The sequence below is a fragment of the Pleurodeles waltl genome, chromosome 4_2 (genome assembly GCF_031143425.1).
Source record: "Pleurodeles waltl isolate 20211129_DDA chromosome 4_2, aPleWal1.hap1.20221129, whole genome shotgun sequence".
Taxonomy (NCBI): Eukaryota; Metazoa; Chordata; class Amphibia; order Caudata; family Salamandridae; genus Pleurodeles; species Pleurodeles waltl.
Window position 1 is genome coordinate 796941926 of NC_090443.1, and position 18015 is coordinate 796959940.

Genomic DNA, 18015 nt, shown 5'->3' on the forward strand with positions numbered 1-18015 from the left:
TACCTTCATAATTGGTTTCCTCCTCTACCTGATCCTAGTTTTTATTCTGAACTGCCACTTGAAGAATGCGTTTGTGACCTGTCAGATTAAGGGCATTCTGCTTCTTCAAACTTAGTTGTCAATAGTTGGAATTCCATTATGTTTTGTGGTTGAGTAAGAATTAATGTGATTAACTCACCACCAAGTTTTTTTACCTCACAGAATTCCACTTTGAACACCATTTTGAACATGCACATTTTTTCCCGGATGAAACTGCTTAGGCAAAAGCCCAGGACCAAGTGTAACAATATATCAGGCAAAAAAACAGTTTGCATCCATTTTGTAACTTACCTCGAAAATTCATTTTGAGGCCACTACAGAGAGTTAAAAACAGGAGGAAAGTCCAAAATGACTGGCAATAGGGAAAAAAAGAATTACTTCTACGAAGGGCAGAAATTATCACCCGGATCCTCCTGTCCTAGAAAAAGACAACTGGTAAATATGGAATTTTCACAATGAGTTTATTTGAACCAGCTGCCACAGTGGAACAAGAAACCAAAGCAGTGGTGTCTGAAGACGAACTATTCAGGGTACTTGAAGAATGTAGGGCTTTTTATAAGCAACATGGAGCCACCATGGAGGCACAACATCACATCTGGCTCAAGAATGGAAGCGTTTGATCATAAATGTTCCTATTATTTAGTCAAAGTAAAGGTATTACATACTGAAAGTACAGATATTTGCATTTAAGAGTGGCAGCACAGAATCGAATTAGGCAATAAACATTCAATAATCTATTTCTTTATGGGAATTACCACGAATAGGAGAGAAAATAGGATTGGAAAACGTAGCTAAAATAAGAATTCCAACTTAATTTAAGCCAGGGTCACTAAAACAACTCCATAGAAGCCCGAACAATAAAAGGTGAATGGTTAAATAATGTTGGTTCCATATTTAACATTGAATGCAAAAAAGAAATAAAGAAAACATTAGAAAAACCTGTGGAAAAAACTGCATATTCCTTCACCATAATAAACTGAAAGCAGAACAATTACTTGCTAGAGAATCTGTGGGAGGTGCAATTACAGAACTGATACGAGGCAAATCACCTGTCACGACATGCTACCTCCAAATGTATGAAAGAATTCAAGCCCGAAGAAATACACAATTATTTAATCGCTTTGGGGATTTCATGATTGTCAGTACTGATCCATACAACATGAGTATCATATTTCCATTGAATTGGTCGGTAAACCGACCATGTTGAACAGTTCTAACAATGTAATTAACTCTGATTAAAACTGTTAATCCAAATATTAGAAACTCCACACGTGTAAGGCAGAGGTAACCTTTGAGGAGGCTGGCAGCAGATGAATACCAGAAATGCAGCAATCAGGGCTAGGAGGACAAGAGAGCCGAGCAGCAGCACACCTGGCACAGCTGCCTGAAACAGACACCTTCGTGTGCAAGTGAGTTACACCAAACAGAAGTTTGTCAACATTAGTGTGATCAATAATAGTCGAGGTCCAAGCATTATGAAGCAGTTTAATAAGAAAAGAACCACATAAGGAGCAACAAATAAATGAGCAGGTAAGATCCCTTGGCTGCCACAACTGGCATTCACCTTAACACACATATACATACCAACACTTCACATTGTAATTGTATTGACATAGCACTTACTACCCCTGGCAAAGCGTTGACGTACCTTCCACACCACATATTTCTAATTCTGATCAAGAATATAACAAATCTTCCCCTTTTGCGCATCAACAACCACCTACTACAATACTACCGCCAAACAAAACAGACGCACAATGTAAACAGTCTAAACACAATCTACACAACAGTCTGCAACAGCAGCTGGTTCCTCTAGGTGGGGCTGCGGCAAAGAAAAATAAAAAAATGAAAAGAAAAATGTAATGCAGTGCAAGGTTGTATAAAAGATATGAACAGCTTTTGAAGCTCATCAAGTATTCAGGATATTTAAATATGACACGCCCCAAATCCCCAATGAGGGGGATACAAGTTTCTTTTTAAGGGCCCCGGAATTGGCAGGGGTACCACCAACATGTATGAGCTGTACTTTTTGGGGCTTCAGAGAGTGAAGAAGCCCCCAGAATTTGCCCTTCCAAAGTCACTGTACTTCTGTTGCATTCTTTCACAGGTCGTTCAGTAATTTTACTGGTTTGTTGGTTCACTAGACACCTTTGTTGTCTTCTAACTCTCACTACACAATTTACCTCCCAGCTCTCAATCCTAACAACTTTTCCAGGACAATAAAATATTCCCTTGCCTCCCTCCTGGTACTTTACAGACCACAATGTCCTTCCTGAGACAACTCCACACTTTCTCCACATAAACACAACAGTGTCCCATTTCTATCGCCCTTAATGATTCTGCAATTCCACAACATTAATTCTTCTTTAACCTCCTGATACACAAAGAGGTGTACACTTAAGTTTCTTTCACGGGGCAATCCTGTGACAAGTCACTCCTAATAATAACATATATGGGTCAATGTCATAATCCATGGACCACACTCACCTCTCTATGGCAGGCAGGCACAGAAATACACTCCTCTGAACTTCAAAGGTGCTCGAGCCTTCTACTAAATAGGAGATTAGTAGTTCATGCGGAGTGGAGTGCCGCTTGGTGTGAGCTTTTATGGATGCATTGCTTGTAGTACACAAAAAATGTAAGTGGATTTGAAAAACGCTGCATTTCTTAAAGTGCCATAGCGCTCTCTCGAGAATTGCAATGGTGTCAGCCATCTAAGATCCATTGAGTAAATGTTCCTCTTGTACCAGAGAATTCCTTGCTAGGAAACTGTGACTCTGTTGGTTCAGCTAGAACCATGTTGCCAGGAGTTCATTATGCTTTAATCAGGAATTATCGAGGATCTTGTTCTCAAAGACGTACTCTGGATAAATATAAGAGACTGACTTATCATTTGGTGGATTGGTACTCTCTCACAAACGTTATTTTAATGAGTCATCCCGAATTTGAATGCATCATATTAGATGTAAGCAGTGGAACTGCCAGCTGGCTGTATAGAAATGCTGTATAGACTGGGTTTCTGCTGTTTTCGGTTGTTGGCTCACTGTATGGGATACTAGAAGGACAGAGCACAGACTGAAACTCTCACACTCTTTCCAATATATTTTACCATGGTTACCATATGGGTGCTTTTGCAAAACTGCTGTACTCATTGATTTAAAGTCAATAAACCCTGGGGAAAGAAATGTTACATTGATTAAGGGATGGTGGTATTGTTAAAGAGTTTACGTTGGTAACTGCATTGGTCAAAAATGAATTTAATAAGGTCCAGTTGCATAGTGTCTCTATAAGGATAAACATAATCCTTTTCACACACTAATGAGTATATAATATTGAAGTAAGAATGAAATTGACTAGGTTAAGTTATGGTTTTATAAAAAAGATGAATCTACAGTGTTCTACTGATTTTTGGGTAGGTTTGTGTTACAGAAATGTTATACACATACATACATACAAACATACAAAAAACTCTAAACATCAAAGAGTATTTAATAAACACCTGTGCGTCCTGGCTTACTTTGGTTATGGAGAAGGGGTATCTTGGCCCCTGTGTGATACTGAATGGACCAACGACCTGAGGCTGCTAGCGTATGTATGGAGAGGGTATGCGGGTGGAACACTGCCCCTAAATGCAAAACATGCACTAGATGCAATGATTTCTCCTTGTTTATAACTCTTTATAGACCGCCACACAATAATGTAGCTAGAGATCTTGCAGAGGGGCAGTGTTAGACTTTTCATCCTTGGCGTGGTCTCCCTTAAGTTTTTGCCTCTGTTCCCCAGGTTCCTGATGTGTGCTGGACTCTGATTTTACTGTTTTTGTTCCTCTGGGCACTTTACCACTGCTAACCAGTGCTAAAGTGCAAGTGCTCCTGTTTAAAATGTGTACGTAATTGGTTCTCCATGATTGGCATATTTTTTTTACTGTTAAGTCCCTAGTAAAGTGCACTAGAGGTGCCCAGGGCCTGTAGATCAAATGTTACTAGTGGGCCTGCAGCACTGGTTGGGCCACCCACACAAGTAACCCCGTAATCATGTCTCAGACCTGCCACTACAGTGTCTGTAAGTGTATTTTTACACTGTAAATTCGACTTGGCAAGTGTACCCACTTGCCAGGCCTAAACCTTCCCTTTTCTTACATGTAAGGCACCCCTAAGGTAGGCCCTAGGTAGCCCCAAGGGCAGGGTGCAGTGTATGGATAAGGTAGGACATATAGTAATGTGGTTTATATGTCCTGACAGTGAAATACTGCCAATTTCGTTTTTCACTGTTGCAAGGCCTGTCTCTCTCATGGGATAATATGGGGGCTACCTTTAAATATGATTAAAGTGTAGATTCCCCTAGAGAGTAGATGGACATGTGGAGTTTGGGGTCCCTGAACTCACAATTAAAAAATACATCTTTTAGTAAAGTTGATTTTAAGATTGTGCATTTGAAAATGCCACTTTTAGAAAGTTTAAACCATTCTGTGAGTCTGCCTTGTTTGTGGATTCCCTGTCTGGGTCAGTTTGACAGTTGGGTTGTTTTTCACCTTGCACTTGACAGTGACACAAAGGGGGCTGGGGTGTAACCTGCATTTCCTGATTAGCCATCTCTGCTAGGAGGGAGGGGTGGAGTGGTCACTCTCATCTGAAAGGACTGTGCCTGCCTCTGACAATGCCAGCTCCAACCCCCCGGTGTGTGTCTGAGGCCTTGCCTGGGCAAGGCAGGATTTCACAAGTAGGTGTGAGACCCCTTTGAAGGAAGGTGACTTCAAAGACTAAAATGGGTATAAGAAGGGCACCCAAATCTACAGACTTTAGAAACACTTCTGGAACCAAGAGGAACCTCTGCCTGGAGAAGAACTGATAGCTGAGGAAGAAGTGCTGCCCTGCCTGTGACTGTGCTTTGTGGAGCTTTCCTGCAGTGCTGCTTCTGCCAGAGTAAGAGGGCAAAGACTGGACTTTGTGTGCCTTCCATCTTGTGAAGAAATCTCCAAGGGCTTGAGTTAGAGCTTGCCTCCTGTTGTTTGAAGTCTCAGGGACAGCAAAGACTTCTCTCTCCCAGCACCTGGAGTCTCTGGAGAGACTCCTGCTCTGATAAGTAGTGCCCTATCCAGTCCCTGGGCCCTTGAAAGGAAAGCTGGTGGAATCCAAGGAAATCGACTTCGGACGACTTCGGACCGACGCCGCTTCTGAATCCGGTAACGCCGCCTGCACCTGACGCCGTGACCTTCAATGGAACGCGACGCTCTTCGCAGGCCTGACGCCGCAGCAGCCCCGCTGAAGTCCGCGACTCCGTGGAAGTCGCCGCATCACGTCGTGACTGATGCCGCTCGAAGTGCACAGATTCAACGTTTCACACAGACGCCGCGATCCCCGACTTCGCGAGTCGGCTTGTTTTCACTCTTCACCAAAGGTACTGTACTTGGGGGTCTACACGACTCCGTGTTCGGCGCCGCTGGTGTCGGCTTGTTGGGAAGGACTCCATCACGACGCCGTATTAACATCTCATTGAAGCATTTTTGTTTCTAAGCGCTATTTTTGAGTTTAATCTTGAAAAATTCATAACTTGACTTGTGTATGTCGGATTTTTGTCGTTTTGGTCTTGTTTTGTTTAGATAAATATTTCCTATTTTTCTAAACCGGTGTTGTGTCATTCTGTAGTGTTTTCATTAAGTTACTGTGTGTGTTGGTACAAATACTTTACACCTAGCGCTCTGAAGTTAAGCCTACTGCTCTGCCAAGCTACCAAGGGGGTAAGCAGGGGTTAGCTGAGGGTGATTCTCTTTTACCCTGACTAGAGTGAGGGTCCTTGCTTGAACAGGGGGTAACCTGACTGTCAACCAAAGACCCCATTTCTAACAGGCAGCGCTTACCAGAAGCACAGTAATGTACATTTGAGCGCTACACTCAGGGTATGTGCTAACAGATTTGTCACCATGCTGATGGTCCCACACTGGCATCATAGACAAATGAGAGGCCAGTGTACTGAACGGTGTTGAGAGCAAATTCCCACAGTGGGCAGACCGACAAAGACATCACAAAAAAGAGGGGTGTCTGACTACCTGCTGTGGACGGACATTTGCATATTAATATAATGTGTATAATAATGTGACAGCTATGCTAATCACAGTTTCACATACGACAACCCAGATATTTATGTCATGAGTTGTACATAGGTACTTTAGTACACCGGAGGCTATACAGCATTCAGGTGCATTGAGAAAGTGGTTACTCCTGTGTTTTGTGGCTTGTTTATGGCATACATCACTTTCTTGAGTTGTCAAGCATTACGGGCTTAATATGTCAGTATTTTTAAGGTAAGATGGCCTTACGGTCAGAGCTGTGGTCCTTTGAATTGTGGAACAGGGTTGGAGTTTTGGTGTTGGCTCAACAATCTGTGATTCTGGGCAAACCACTTATCTCTCTGTGCCTGACCCTATGTAATGCAATCTGGTGCTCATGTAGAGCATGAATGAGCTATCATCAATGAGCAGAGTTTGTGGTGTAGAAAACTGCAAAAATAGTGCTCTGATTCACGTACGCTAGTTTGCTGTCTATAAGTACTGAAAAACACGTCGCAATGTGATGTATTTACTTCCAATCTTAAACAGCCATTTTGGTATGGCTGTTGTAATCACATTGGTGGGAGTCTATTCGTCTTGTTGAAGAGATTTACTAAACTTGCTCTTTCGTTTTCTCTTTCGTTGAAGAGGAAATGCACAATGGGCCAGATGTATCAAACATTTTTGTGATCGCAAACAGCCCAATGGGCCGTTTGCCATTGAAAAAATGCATTTTGGTATGTAACAAGTCCAATTTGTGATTCGGTAACTTGGTACTGAATTGCAAATTGGATTTGCGACTACATACCGATTCGGTATTAGGAAGGGGCGTGTCAAGGGCGTCCCTTCCTAATACCGAGTCACAGGGGTATGTATGATTGTTTTGTGACTGTGAATGCAGTCGCAAAACAATCCCAGTTACCACCAATTTCAAATTGGTGGTAACTCATTCGCAAAGGAGCCCTTCCCCTTTGTGAATGCATTTTTTAAGAGCAGGCAGTGGTCCCACGGGCTGCATTTAAAAACAAAAATATTGCTGTATTGAAAAGCAATCACTGACATGGTGGTCACTGAGCCCAGCAGGCCACCATCCCTGTGATTGTAGCTATTCACAATGGCTCGCAAATTGCGACCTACGTCAAGAATATTAATGAGGTAGTTCCATTTGCGAGCCCGTGCGAATCGCAGTATGAAACTCCTGGAGTTTCATACATTCCAATAGTGATTACTTAATTGTGATTCACAAAACATCGCAATTAGGTAATCACTGTTGTAAAGAATGATACATATGGCCCAATATTTGGTAGTGAACTGGGGAACTCTGTAACTCGTCCGTTTGGATAAATTGCTAATTTAGAAACCCACAACAATTTTCTTCATTCTATTTACATGTTGATTGATAGCTATTGATAATGTTGTTTCAAGCATAAAACCTGCTGCAGCAAAATGCACCGCTCCTCCCAAAATCCATTTACTGTATCTTGAGAAACACAAAGGCATGTTCCATAAATTGTAATAGCATTTAAATGTCTTACCATTTCCGTGAATTCATTATTGCCTAAATCAAGTCGTTCCAGCTGCGTGAGTTTGCTCATTGACCTGCAACAGAAGAGAAAATTACAATCAGCATCAAGCATCCTTGTTTCTACATTTTTACCATTTTAATTCACTTTTTAATGAGATTAACCTATAAACAAATGTCTCTTTTGATTGACCAATTTTCGTTGCTGGGAACCACTACACTTCTCTTGATGTACGTGACCAAGGCACTTCACATATGAACTCCACACTAGTTAATGTTTTTAAATGTCGCATTGGTCCTTTTCGGTAAAGAAAATATAATTTAAATCTGTACATTTATACATTTACAATACATTTACTGATACTGCTCCATAGCAAATATTAAATAAGACATGTAGGAACACAGCATATATTAAAGAAGACGGGCAGCAACACAGTTGAAGCTGCATGGCCGTTGTCATAGCTTATTTTTATCAACTGTTGTACTTTAAAGTATGAGAAATATCTTTGATCACTATTCCTCTTAGTTTGTAACACCGTGACAGTGTGGAACCTGAGAATTAGAGAAATCACAACTTCACCACGAAATCAGGCAAAAAGCAAAGCTTAGAATCACCTGAATCAATTTCCTATAACAAGATGTCCTTTTCAAGATGAATGAGATCTCAAAATACAGGAACTGGCTGAAGCGTGGATGACACCCCCTGTCACTCAGGGCTGTCCTGAATGTGAGCTGGGAAACACAACAGTCCTCATTTGTCAATTACAGCCATCCACTGCTGGTGGAAGTCTTATGGTGGTAATTGAAGCAGCAGGCTATAGAGCATAATAATCTCCGGGCACAGAGAGCTTCAAGTATTTGGCTGTAGAGTGACAACCTTGCAACCATGTCTGTCAGCAGGAACATGCCACATGCTGCTGAAGATCTCTTTATCCACTCCCCCCTTTTTGCAAGGAAAATACACCAGCTTTACATTTCGGACAGTAGTGAAGTCTAGCGAAACAACTTCCCAAAGTTATGAATCACTTGGTTTTGCACAGCGCTACCAATAACATCTTTACACATCTAGGTTCAATAGGGGGTGCCTTCCATGGTTGCAAAGAATTATTAGGACCCATTACATTCAACGATGGAACCTGAGGCCAGATGTTTGCAAACACAAAGCTTGCACTCCACTGATTGTCGGGCTTTGTAATTGTAAAAGTCCAATTTGGGATGTACTTGGCATAAGTGGTGCTGAAACAATTTCTAGACTGGGGACGCTGCCATTGGTGTTATACCACTGCAGGCACAGAGATTGGGATATTCCAAACGTCAAACAAAGAACAAGTGTAGCGAATGAGCCATGCCCACTCAGCAGGAGTGAGTATAGGGTTTTCAATGTGTCATATCGGGATCTTTAAGCATCCCAAAAATATAGCAGGATGTTGTCTTCAATTTAGGGATATAGTACCATTGCCATGCCAATACGGATGCCCTATTACCCAGCTATGTCCCTAAATCTGACAGGTAAGGGCTCATCACACTAGAGAACAGGAGTGGGGAAAGTAGGTGGCACTGATGTGTTCCCTTTTCAATTCTGGCGCATTAAAAGGTTACTGATTGCTCAAAGCATTTGGTGGCATATTTATACTCCATTTGTGCGGAATTTGCGTAATTTGTTTTTTTACACAAATTCGTCTCAAAACAAACTCTATATTTATATTTTGACGCTAGACATGTCTAACGTCAAAATATTGGAGTTTGCACCATTTTTTAGATGCGTTAACCTACCGTGCGTCAATGAGATGCAAGGTAGGCGTTCCCATCTAAAAAATAGTGCTAACCCCATAGACCCATATTTATCCCCTGTTCTAAAATGACACACTGGTTGGAGGAGGGGCTAAATAATGGTGCAAAGCTTGCTTTGCACCATTATTTAATGCCTGGGTCAGACCAGGCATTCGAGGACCTGTGGACCCATTTCCATAGTTGAACACCATGGAATGGATCCACAGGTGCCCTCCTCAAGCCCCAGGAACACCTCCATCCACACCAGAGGGACACAGGAGGATGGGGGACCCCATCCCGGGTAAGTATAGGTAAGTATTTTATTTTTTAAAGTGAAGTGCCATCGGAGGCCCAACTTGGGGCACCCTGCATGGCACAGGCTGCAATGGCCATGCCCAGGGGACACTGGTCCCCTGTGCTGGCCATTGGGGTAGTGGGCATAACTCCTGTCTTTGCGAAGACAGGAGTCATGTTGTATGGATGGTTTTGCATCAGAAAACCTGGCTAACGGTGTAAAAACCCTCTTCTCCCATACTACCATCCCCACCTGACTAACATCATTTTTTTTACGCTAGCCCACCCTTTGCGCCGGATTGCACCATTCCATTAATATGGTGCCTGGCTGGCGTCCTGGAATGGCGCAAGCCGGCGCTATACTTTTTGACGCAAAATGCAGTTTCGCATCAGTTTAAAACTGCACTACAAGCTGCAGTGGTAGATCTGGGATGTGTTTTAAGGGGCTACTTTAATGGGTGGCACAATGAGTTCCGCTGCCCACTAGAAATATTTCATTTACAGGCCCTGGTACAGGCATTATCATTTACTAGGGATTTCCAAGGGAATTAAAAGTGTAGGCTCCTCCTGCTTCCATACACTCCACAAGATTTTCAAATGGCTACCCCTGAACTCCAGACACACCTTCACACAAGCCCTCACCACAAGGAGATTAGAGTGTGACACTACACTACTCTGAGACCTTCAACCCTCTTCTCCACTGACTGCAGGCCATCCAGAACACTGCAGCGAGACACATCCTCAACCTACCATGACACACCTATATTGCACCACATCTCAGAGAGCATCACTGGCTACCCATACATACACACTGCCAATTCAAACTCCTCAAACATGCAAACAAGGCAATGAACAACATAGGACCAAAATACCTTAACAACTGCCTTCACTTTCACCACCCCAACAGACATTGTGCTCAGCCTATCCTCCAGTTGCACACAACCCCCACATAGAAAGGGTAGTCTAGCATTTTGTACATCACAGCAAGGAATAAACTCCCTCGCCACATCAGGTGCTCCTCCTCACTTCTTGAATTCCACAAGAAGCTAAAGACCTGGTTCTTCAACTAATCCCTCAGGCTGACTCCCATCACCCTTGGTGTTACTCCAACACCCCTGGATGCCTGGATACCCCACTGAGTGATAAGCTGCAATAGACAAATCAACACAACATAACCTAATATTTTACCATGTTTTAAGGAGTGAGCACACACAATATAGCACTGGATAGTAGGGGTAAAGTGCACAGAATTCTAATGTCAACATTATCAGGTTCAGGAAAGTAATGGGGTGAGGGCAAAACGTTTGGGAGAATACCATGCCAAAGATGTCAATCCTAACAATCTGATAGTGTATCAACAGCCAGTACCAACCAGACGGAACAGCATAAGCTTCCTCTGATTTGAATCCCAACTTTCCCCGACCCCACAGTCAGTCACAATCACCCTGGAACAAATCACCAATTAAATCAAGACAACCTGATATCTTTTCTCTCTGCTAGAGAAAGTGAAACTGTTCAATCTAGAAAGCAATTTCAGACCTGCTTTTCAAAGCTTGTGTATGCACTCCTAGTTGGTTGGTGGCAAAACCCTGTTCCATGAACTCACAGACTGCACACAGGCACCTTTCAGGGCATTACAGACATTAGGCAAATATCACATGCAAACATACATACATACTGTGGATTGATCAAACTTCAGTTTATTTGAAGGTGTGAGTACAAATGAAGGTTGAGCTATACAAGCATTACAGGAAATGTTTTACTTCATACATATTATGACTACTCCCAAGGAATTAAGAGAATCCTATACATCCAGGAAACTACTCACGTAACAGGAGCAAAGCTGTCAACACCAGGACAGTGCGCGCTCTACGGGCATCTAGAATGCAAAAACCCAACACTCGCAAGATAATGTAATTTATGCATTGTGATGGTATGTTATTGTTTAACCTTTTGCATTGCAGAATTCCATCCAAAAGATTCATTTTTAAGGTGCTTATAAATACTGTACATTTGCAATGTATTGCTGCAGACATTCAGAGTGTGTTAGGGTGTGGTCCCTTTCCAGGGCCTTCTAGAGACTTTCCCTGCAACATGCCTGGGCGTGGTTCTAGGCTGGGCCAAGACTCTATAAAAGAGAGTCAGCCCAACTTCCAGTGCTCATTCAGAGGTCCCGGTGCAGAGCAGCAGCTTCTTCCTGAGCTCCTGTCCCAGCGGCCTATTTGGATTTTCCAGTCTTCTGCACTCATCTCTCATTGGTGATCACTGTTTCCAGGCGGTAAGACGGTGTTTGGGCATTTCCCAACATCGTAATTGAGAATTTTCATATTCTTGATTTTAATTCTTAAATGAATAACAGATTACTTGTGCGCTGCCATTTTTGGACGTTTGTATGGTGGTTTGCAAATAGGGAGGACGCGCAATTTATTCCATAAAGATTTGACTTCGTTATTACATTGCTGTTCATTGCGCGCTGATATTTCTTGACATTTACATGATGTTTTACGAGTTGGCAAGACGTGCAACTCGTTTCATGAGCATTTAATTTTGTTGTTCGTTGCGCGCTACCTTTTCTTGACATTTACATGGTGGCTCACTTCTCGTGTGTAATTCATGCTGTTCATTGTGCGCTACCATTTTCTGGCATTTACATGGTGGCATTCGAATCGGCAACACGCGCGATTCTTTCCTTGAGTGTTTTTTCATGTTATTCATTGTGCGCTACCAATTCTTGGCATTTGCATGGGGCCATTTGAATCAACAAGACGCGCAATTTTTTCCCTGAGTGCTTTTCATGTTGTTCATTGTGCGCTACCATTTCTTGGCATTTGTATGGTGGCATTTGAATCGGCAAGACGCGCAATTCTTTCCTCATGTATAAATAATGTAAATTACTGTGGGCTACCATTCTAAGACATTTTCTTGGTAGCATTTCAAGTTGACACGTCGCATGATTTATTCCTTGAATCTACCTTGTGTGATTTCATGGTGTACAATCCTTTATGGTGTTTAATACTCTTATAAAAATCTGCAATGTGTGCAATTCACTTTCCAATGTTTTTTCTGAGATGAACACAACAATACCAGATTTCTAGATGTAATGCTGTGTGTTCCTGATATGTATTCTTAAAAGGAGATTCATACGGTTGTTTAGAAATTGCTCAGAGTGTTTCCTGATTCTCATGCTAAAGAAAGTACTTGAATCTGAAAGTCCTATTTAACTTTTCCTGTTTCCTCCTCAGGTATTCGGTCATCTAAAGCCTAGTCAGTTTTAGGACTATTCTAGGGTTGTTCATGTTTTTTTGGAAAAGACGAAGCTTAGAGTTGTAGCATGGTACTGATTTCATGAGATGTAATTTTGATGTTGTGTTTTAACCTTTTGCTTCCTACAGGTCTCCTTCCCAGCTGTTCCCGTTCTAATCCCCTTTTCCCCACTTGGACTCTCTTAGACTCTGTGATAAATCTAATCAGAGTATTGGAGGTGTCTTGTGGTGGAAGTGTTGGGACCGTGCACAGACCCCGAGGATCTGGTGACTCTGACACAAAGCTATGATGAGTAGGTTTATTTACTTTTTAAATATACTTTCTCTACTGACCCCTTTGCAGTTCTCTTAATGACACACTGTCTTATTTATGAATTTCAAAAACTAGTTCTTGAGTTCATTATGATGGGAGAAATCATCACAATGATACACCAAAGTATCAGAAAGGTGTATCCTGTCAGTACTTAACACTGCTAGTAATTTGAACAGACATTGAAACAGGTCCCTACTGGACCCTATACTCACGTCACTAACTTTACAAACAATAACCCTTACCTTTTTGTCAAACCTGTGCAAGACCTCTTAAGTTAATCAAGTCAGAGATGCAGTCCCTGGCATACTTCACATATTTTAACTCATGTTACATGGCATACATGCCATAATTTTATTTTTCCCAGATGTGTTTCCTTAGTTTTCTTTTTCAAATGAGTATTATGTGAATTGAGTCACCTCTGGGTGAGTTAAGGGCATGGATGGATATACATCAAATGGGATAACTGAGGGGTGTGGTGTTGAGGCTGATGGCAATGTAAGTTTCTGATAGTGCTGGTCACTGTGTTATATACAAGTTCTGAACACATGCTTATGCAGTGCTTGGATCCTTGGCCTCCTTATAGAGGATACAGAACAATTGTCACATATGCCAAAAGTAATTAAGGTCCTATTTCAAAGTCTGTGCAGGAGGTGCCCAGCTATTGAAATATGGCCTTCACTTAAAGAAAAGAAAGTCCAAGGTTTGAGTGTATGTGAAATGGAAGGGGTGGTAAAAGGAGCAGTCTAAAAGAAGTGAATGCAGATGGAACAAGTCAAAAGACACACACACCAAAGATTGGTTGTGTTGGTTTGTTCAGTTTTGCTAAGAATTATTAGTCTGATAAGATCTATATTGAATGCAATCCCTTTTCCTCCCCTCCCCAAACTTGTTACCCATCTTACATAGTCATATTTACAAGTTTAACAACACTTACCAAAACCAAAACCGTATAGCATAATAAAAGGTGTATGCTAGCAGAGAGCTTTCCCCTGTTTCTGCAACTTTTATTGTAGACATTACTTTTCAGCTGTACATCAAAGTCTAAGCTTCTAAACTGGCATTAGGTCTTACTACAGACAGCAGTAGCTGTATTTAAGACACCCATCTAATCAATTCTTCCAAAAGTACACTATGAAGTACAGAGTGGGAGAAGATGTTTGGTCAGCCCTCTTTAGCAACAGTTCCATAAAACACAGAACATGGTCATGTGTTTCCATTGCTTGGATGACCTTTCCAAGATGGCCAGGAATTTGAGGATAGTTACGTTGTTGCAATTGTGTTCCCTTAGGCTTTAGTAATATAATAGGGCTCACATAGCCTTTTTGTTAGACTACAGATGTGACATGTAGCTTTAGACACACTGTGCTTTCTTTGATGTATTCACTTTGCTGACAGATGACATTTTAATTACTGTTTTACTCCTATTGTTGTTTGGGACGTACTTACTTTTTGGGTACCTTTGTCATGAGTGAACACACACGGGTGAATAATGAATAGCTCTTGTTTTCATTTTGCTTTGCTGTCATGATATCATGTTGAATTTACAACTTTTTTGTTCACAAATAAAATACATATATACACATAGGGGGTCATTTTGAACCTGGTGGTAAAAACTGCCTACTGCTGCGGGGACGGCCGCCAAAAGACCGTCGCTGTGGCTACCAGCTGTCCGCCAAATTATGACCACAGCCTGATTTCCGCCAGAAGAGTGGCTGGAATCCAGCTGTGGCCATGCCGGTGGATAACGGTAAGGTGGGGCTGCTGCCAGCAGCAGCGACACGCCAGTAGACCGCCGCAGACCGTATCATGACCCATGATACGGCCTGGCAGTGTTCTGCTGGCAGCAGCGCCCCGTCCCGTCTCCTGCCTGTGAACCCCCTCACAACAGGTAAGTCGGGTGATCTGACAGGGGAGGGGGATGGGGTTGTTGTGTGTGTGTGGGGGTGTGTCTGTATGTCTGTGCGTGCGTTAATGCAGGTGCGTGTTGCATGTGTGTGCATGTATGGATGTGTGAGTGCGTGTATGTTGTGTTGTGTGAAAGCATGTGTGCTTATATGTATGTAAGTGTGTGTGGATGTGTGTGAATGGATGTGTGCATGCGTGGATGAATGTGGGAATGAGTGTGTGAATGCGTGTGTGAATGAAGGTGTGTGAAAGAAGTGGGGTTTGGAGATGGTGGGAGGGGTGTGAGAAACCTGGTGAGGGGGTGGGGGAAAGACCCCTATCATTGACAGGGAAGGAATTCCCTGTCACTGATAGTGCCTACCGCCATGGTTTTCGTGGCGGTACGGTTGCCACGAAAACCATGGCGGCAGGCGGGGTCATAATCCAGCAGGCAGGCTAGTGACGGCCGCCGGGCTGAAGACTGAAGTCTCCAGCCCAGCGGTTGTTACTGCTGTGATGGGAGGTGTGGTACATTGGCAGTTTGGCTTGCGTTGGCAATACTTTCCTCCATATTAATGTCGTCCGCCGTGGTCATAATGACACCCATAGTCTTCCTTAAAGATGCAATGAAAATACTGGCCCTCTTTCAAGAGTATCTACTTTAAAATGTTTTGCTGATTATACTTTTTAAGTTCATACTCCCTGCTTGCATACTGTTGTAGCCCAAGACATTGCTTTATTATGGGTTGTGCTTTGTAAGATAGTTTATGTGGGGGTGACACAAACATTTCCCCACCCAAATGCTAGAAATATTTGTTCGGCTTATGCTTGTTAATTAAATTCTGCCCCAAATCATTTATCAAATATCTTGTTGCTTGATGGAAATTCAAACATTCAAACATAAAGAGACATGAAGAGCACATAAACAAGCATGAGACTACGTAATTTACCTGCATAAGAAATCAATATTGTTTCATATTTGCCTTTGAAGACCAAATGCTAGCAATGATGTTTGCTTCTTTAAAACAGCACTGCCAAGCACATAGGAAGTGGGGCAAAATTGCACATCCTAATGAGGACTTGTTATTTGTTTTATATACCACTTCATACCACACTTCTGCAGTTCGAACTGTACATATTAGGTGCTATTGTTACCCAATTTAGGGCCCAGATTTATTACAAATTTGTGCTGGCGCAAAGTGGTGTAAATCCTTATAAAGTCTTGGCCTAGCATTAAGGGGCATAGTTACAGCCCCCATACGCCACCAGAGCATCACTTTTTTTTTACGCTCTGGCACCAGAGACTGCAGATCCATATCTATGAGGCCACGAAAAACCACTTTGCATGGCTTCATAGGTATGGAGTAAGGCAGGGCAGCGTTGCCTTACTCTCTGTCCGGGGGACGTTCCATGGGCATTGCAGTGGGTTTTCCCACACAACACCCATGGATTTTAACACTGCCCCAGATTTACTAAATATCATAAACCTGGGACAGCACCAAAACCTTACACCTCCCCAGGGGTGGTGTGAAGAGAAGAAATATTTTTATTTCTCGTTGTTTTTCTTCTTTCTATGTGTGCTGCATTTAGCAGCATGCAGAGAAAGAGGAAAACACCTCTCTGGATTATTTCTGAGCAGGAAGGTGCCCCTTCTTGCACAAAAACAATACTGCATGCAACACCATGGTGCAAGTGTGCCTGCATTGGCGCTAGGCACCAAATTGTGCTTCAGAGGTGGGTGAAAGGACAGGAATGCACTGTATTCTACAAATACAGTGCATTCCTGCCCTTCCACATTGGCGTAGGGCAGCACAACAAAAAACGGCCCCACACTAATCACTTGCACTTTGTGTCACCAAGTTTGAAGAGCAAAAATCATATTGGCCAAGAAATATGCCTTTTTCTCAGTGCAAATCGAGTTTTGTGCTGCTTTCTGTCACTTTGCATCAAGGAGGTGTTATTTTAGCGCAACTGTGGTGGTTCAGTGCACAGCCTGACACAAAGCCTGACCTTTTTAGATCGGTAGACTGGGCTTTGCATCAAAACATAACACCTCCTTGAAGCAGCTGCTAATAAGGGAAATGCTTTAATTTCTCCAAACAACCCACACATTTCATATGTGCTGCAGTGCACACTACACATACAATGTGTGCAATGCTTCAGAGTTTGACTACGCATACTGAACCCAGAAGGATATGCTTTCAGTAAAAGTCCCGTGCTAGGCAGCAACTCTTACGTCTGTATTTTGCTGCGAGACTTTACAGCAGGCCATGTTTAAAATACACATATTGCTCTGCACGGTTTTCTCCCCTTGTTCAGGAGCGGCGTTGAGCTGAAACATTACAACTCTGGCCTAGTCTGCAATCCTGGGGCTCAAATTTGTGACCTACAAATGGTATTTAAGTGGTGAGAGTTAAATGCGTGTCCTATTAGTATCTCTGCGCTATTTCGTAAAGTTTCGTTTTTCTGATGTTAATTGCACTCAACAGCATAAAAAAAATACAAACAAATAATGACATAATTGAGTCCACAAGGACAAAATACAAACAATAGTTATTTGCTTCACTAAGACAGCACTTACTGCTGCACAATGAATTTGGCGAAATAACTCACCCTTGTAGTATGTAGTATGGTGTGACAAGGTGCCAAATAACATCACCCACGCACTTACTGAAATCCGGTGCTGGTCCTTGCAGTGACACAGAAAAATACTATTCCCAAGGGAACTTTAAATAGCCCCCTGCTAAATATAATGTATTATCATATATCGTGGCAAAAAAAGGAGCATTTTATCCCACAAAAACCCTGTCAAATTAGGCACTCTGTTCCTTTTTCAAGGGAGAATGTTAATGATCTACTCTACAGATTGCATCTTTTCAAAATG

At 42.3% G+C, this 18015-nt stretch overlaps 1 protein-coding gene across 1 annotated transcript in view; it reads right to left on the reverse strand.

The window, feature by feature from the left end:
• LRRC7 (leucine rich repeat containing 7) overlaps positions 1-18015 on the reverse strand; it is a 1681735-nt gene that overhangs the window by 731335 nt on the left and 932385 nt on the right. Inside the window, exon 9 of the mRNA XM_069232450.1 lies at positions 7621-7684. Within this exon, the coding sequence (XP_069088551.1) occupies positions 7621-7684 (64 nt within the window). The remainder of the gene's footprint in view (positions 1-7620; positions 7685-18015) is intronic.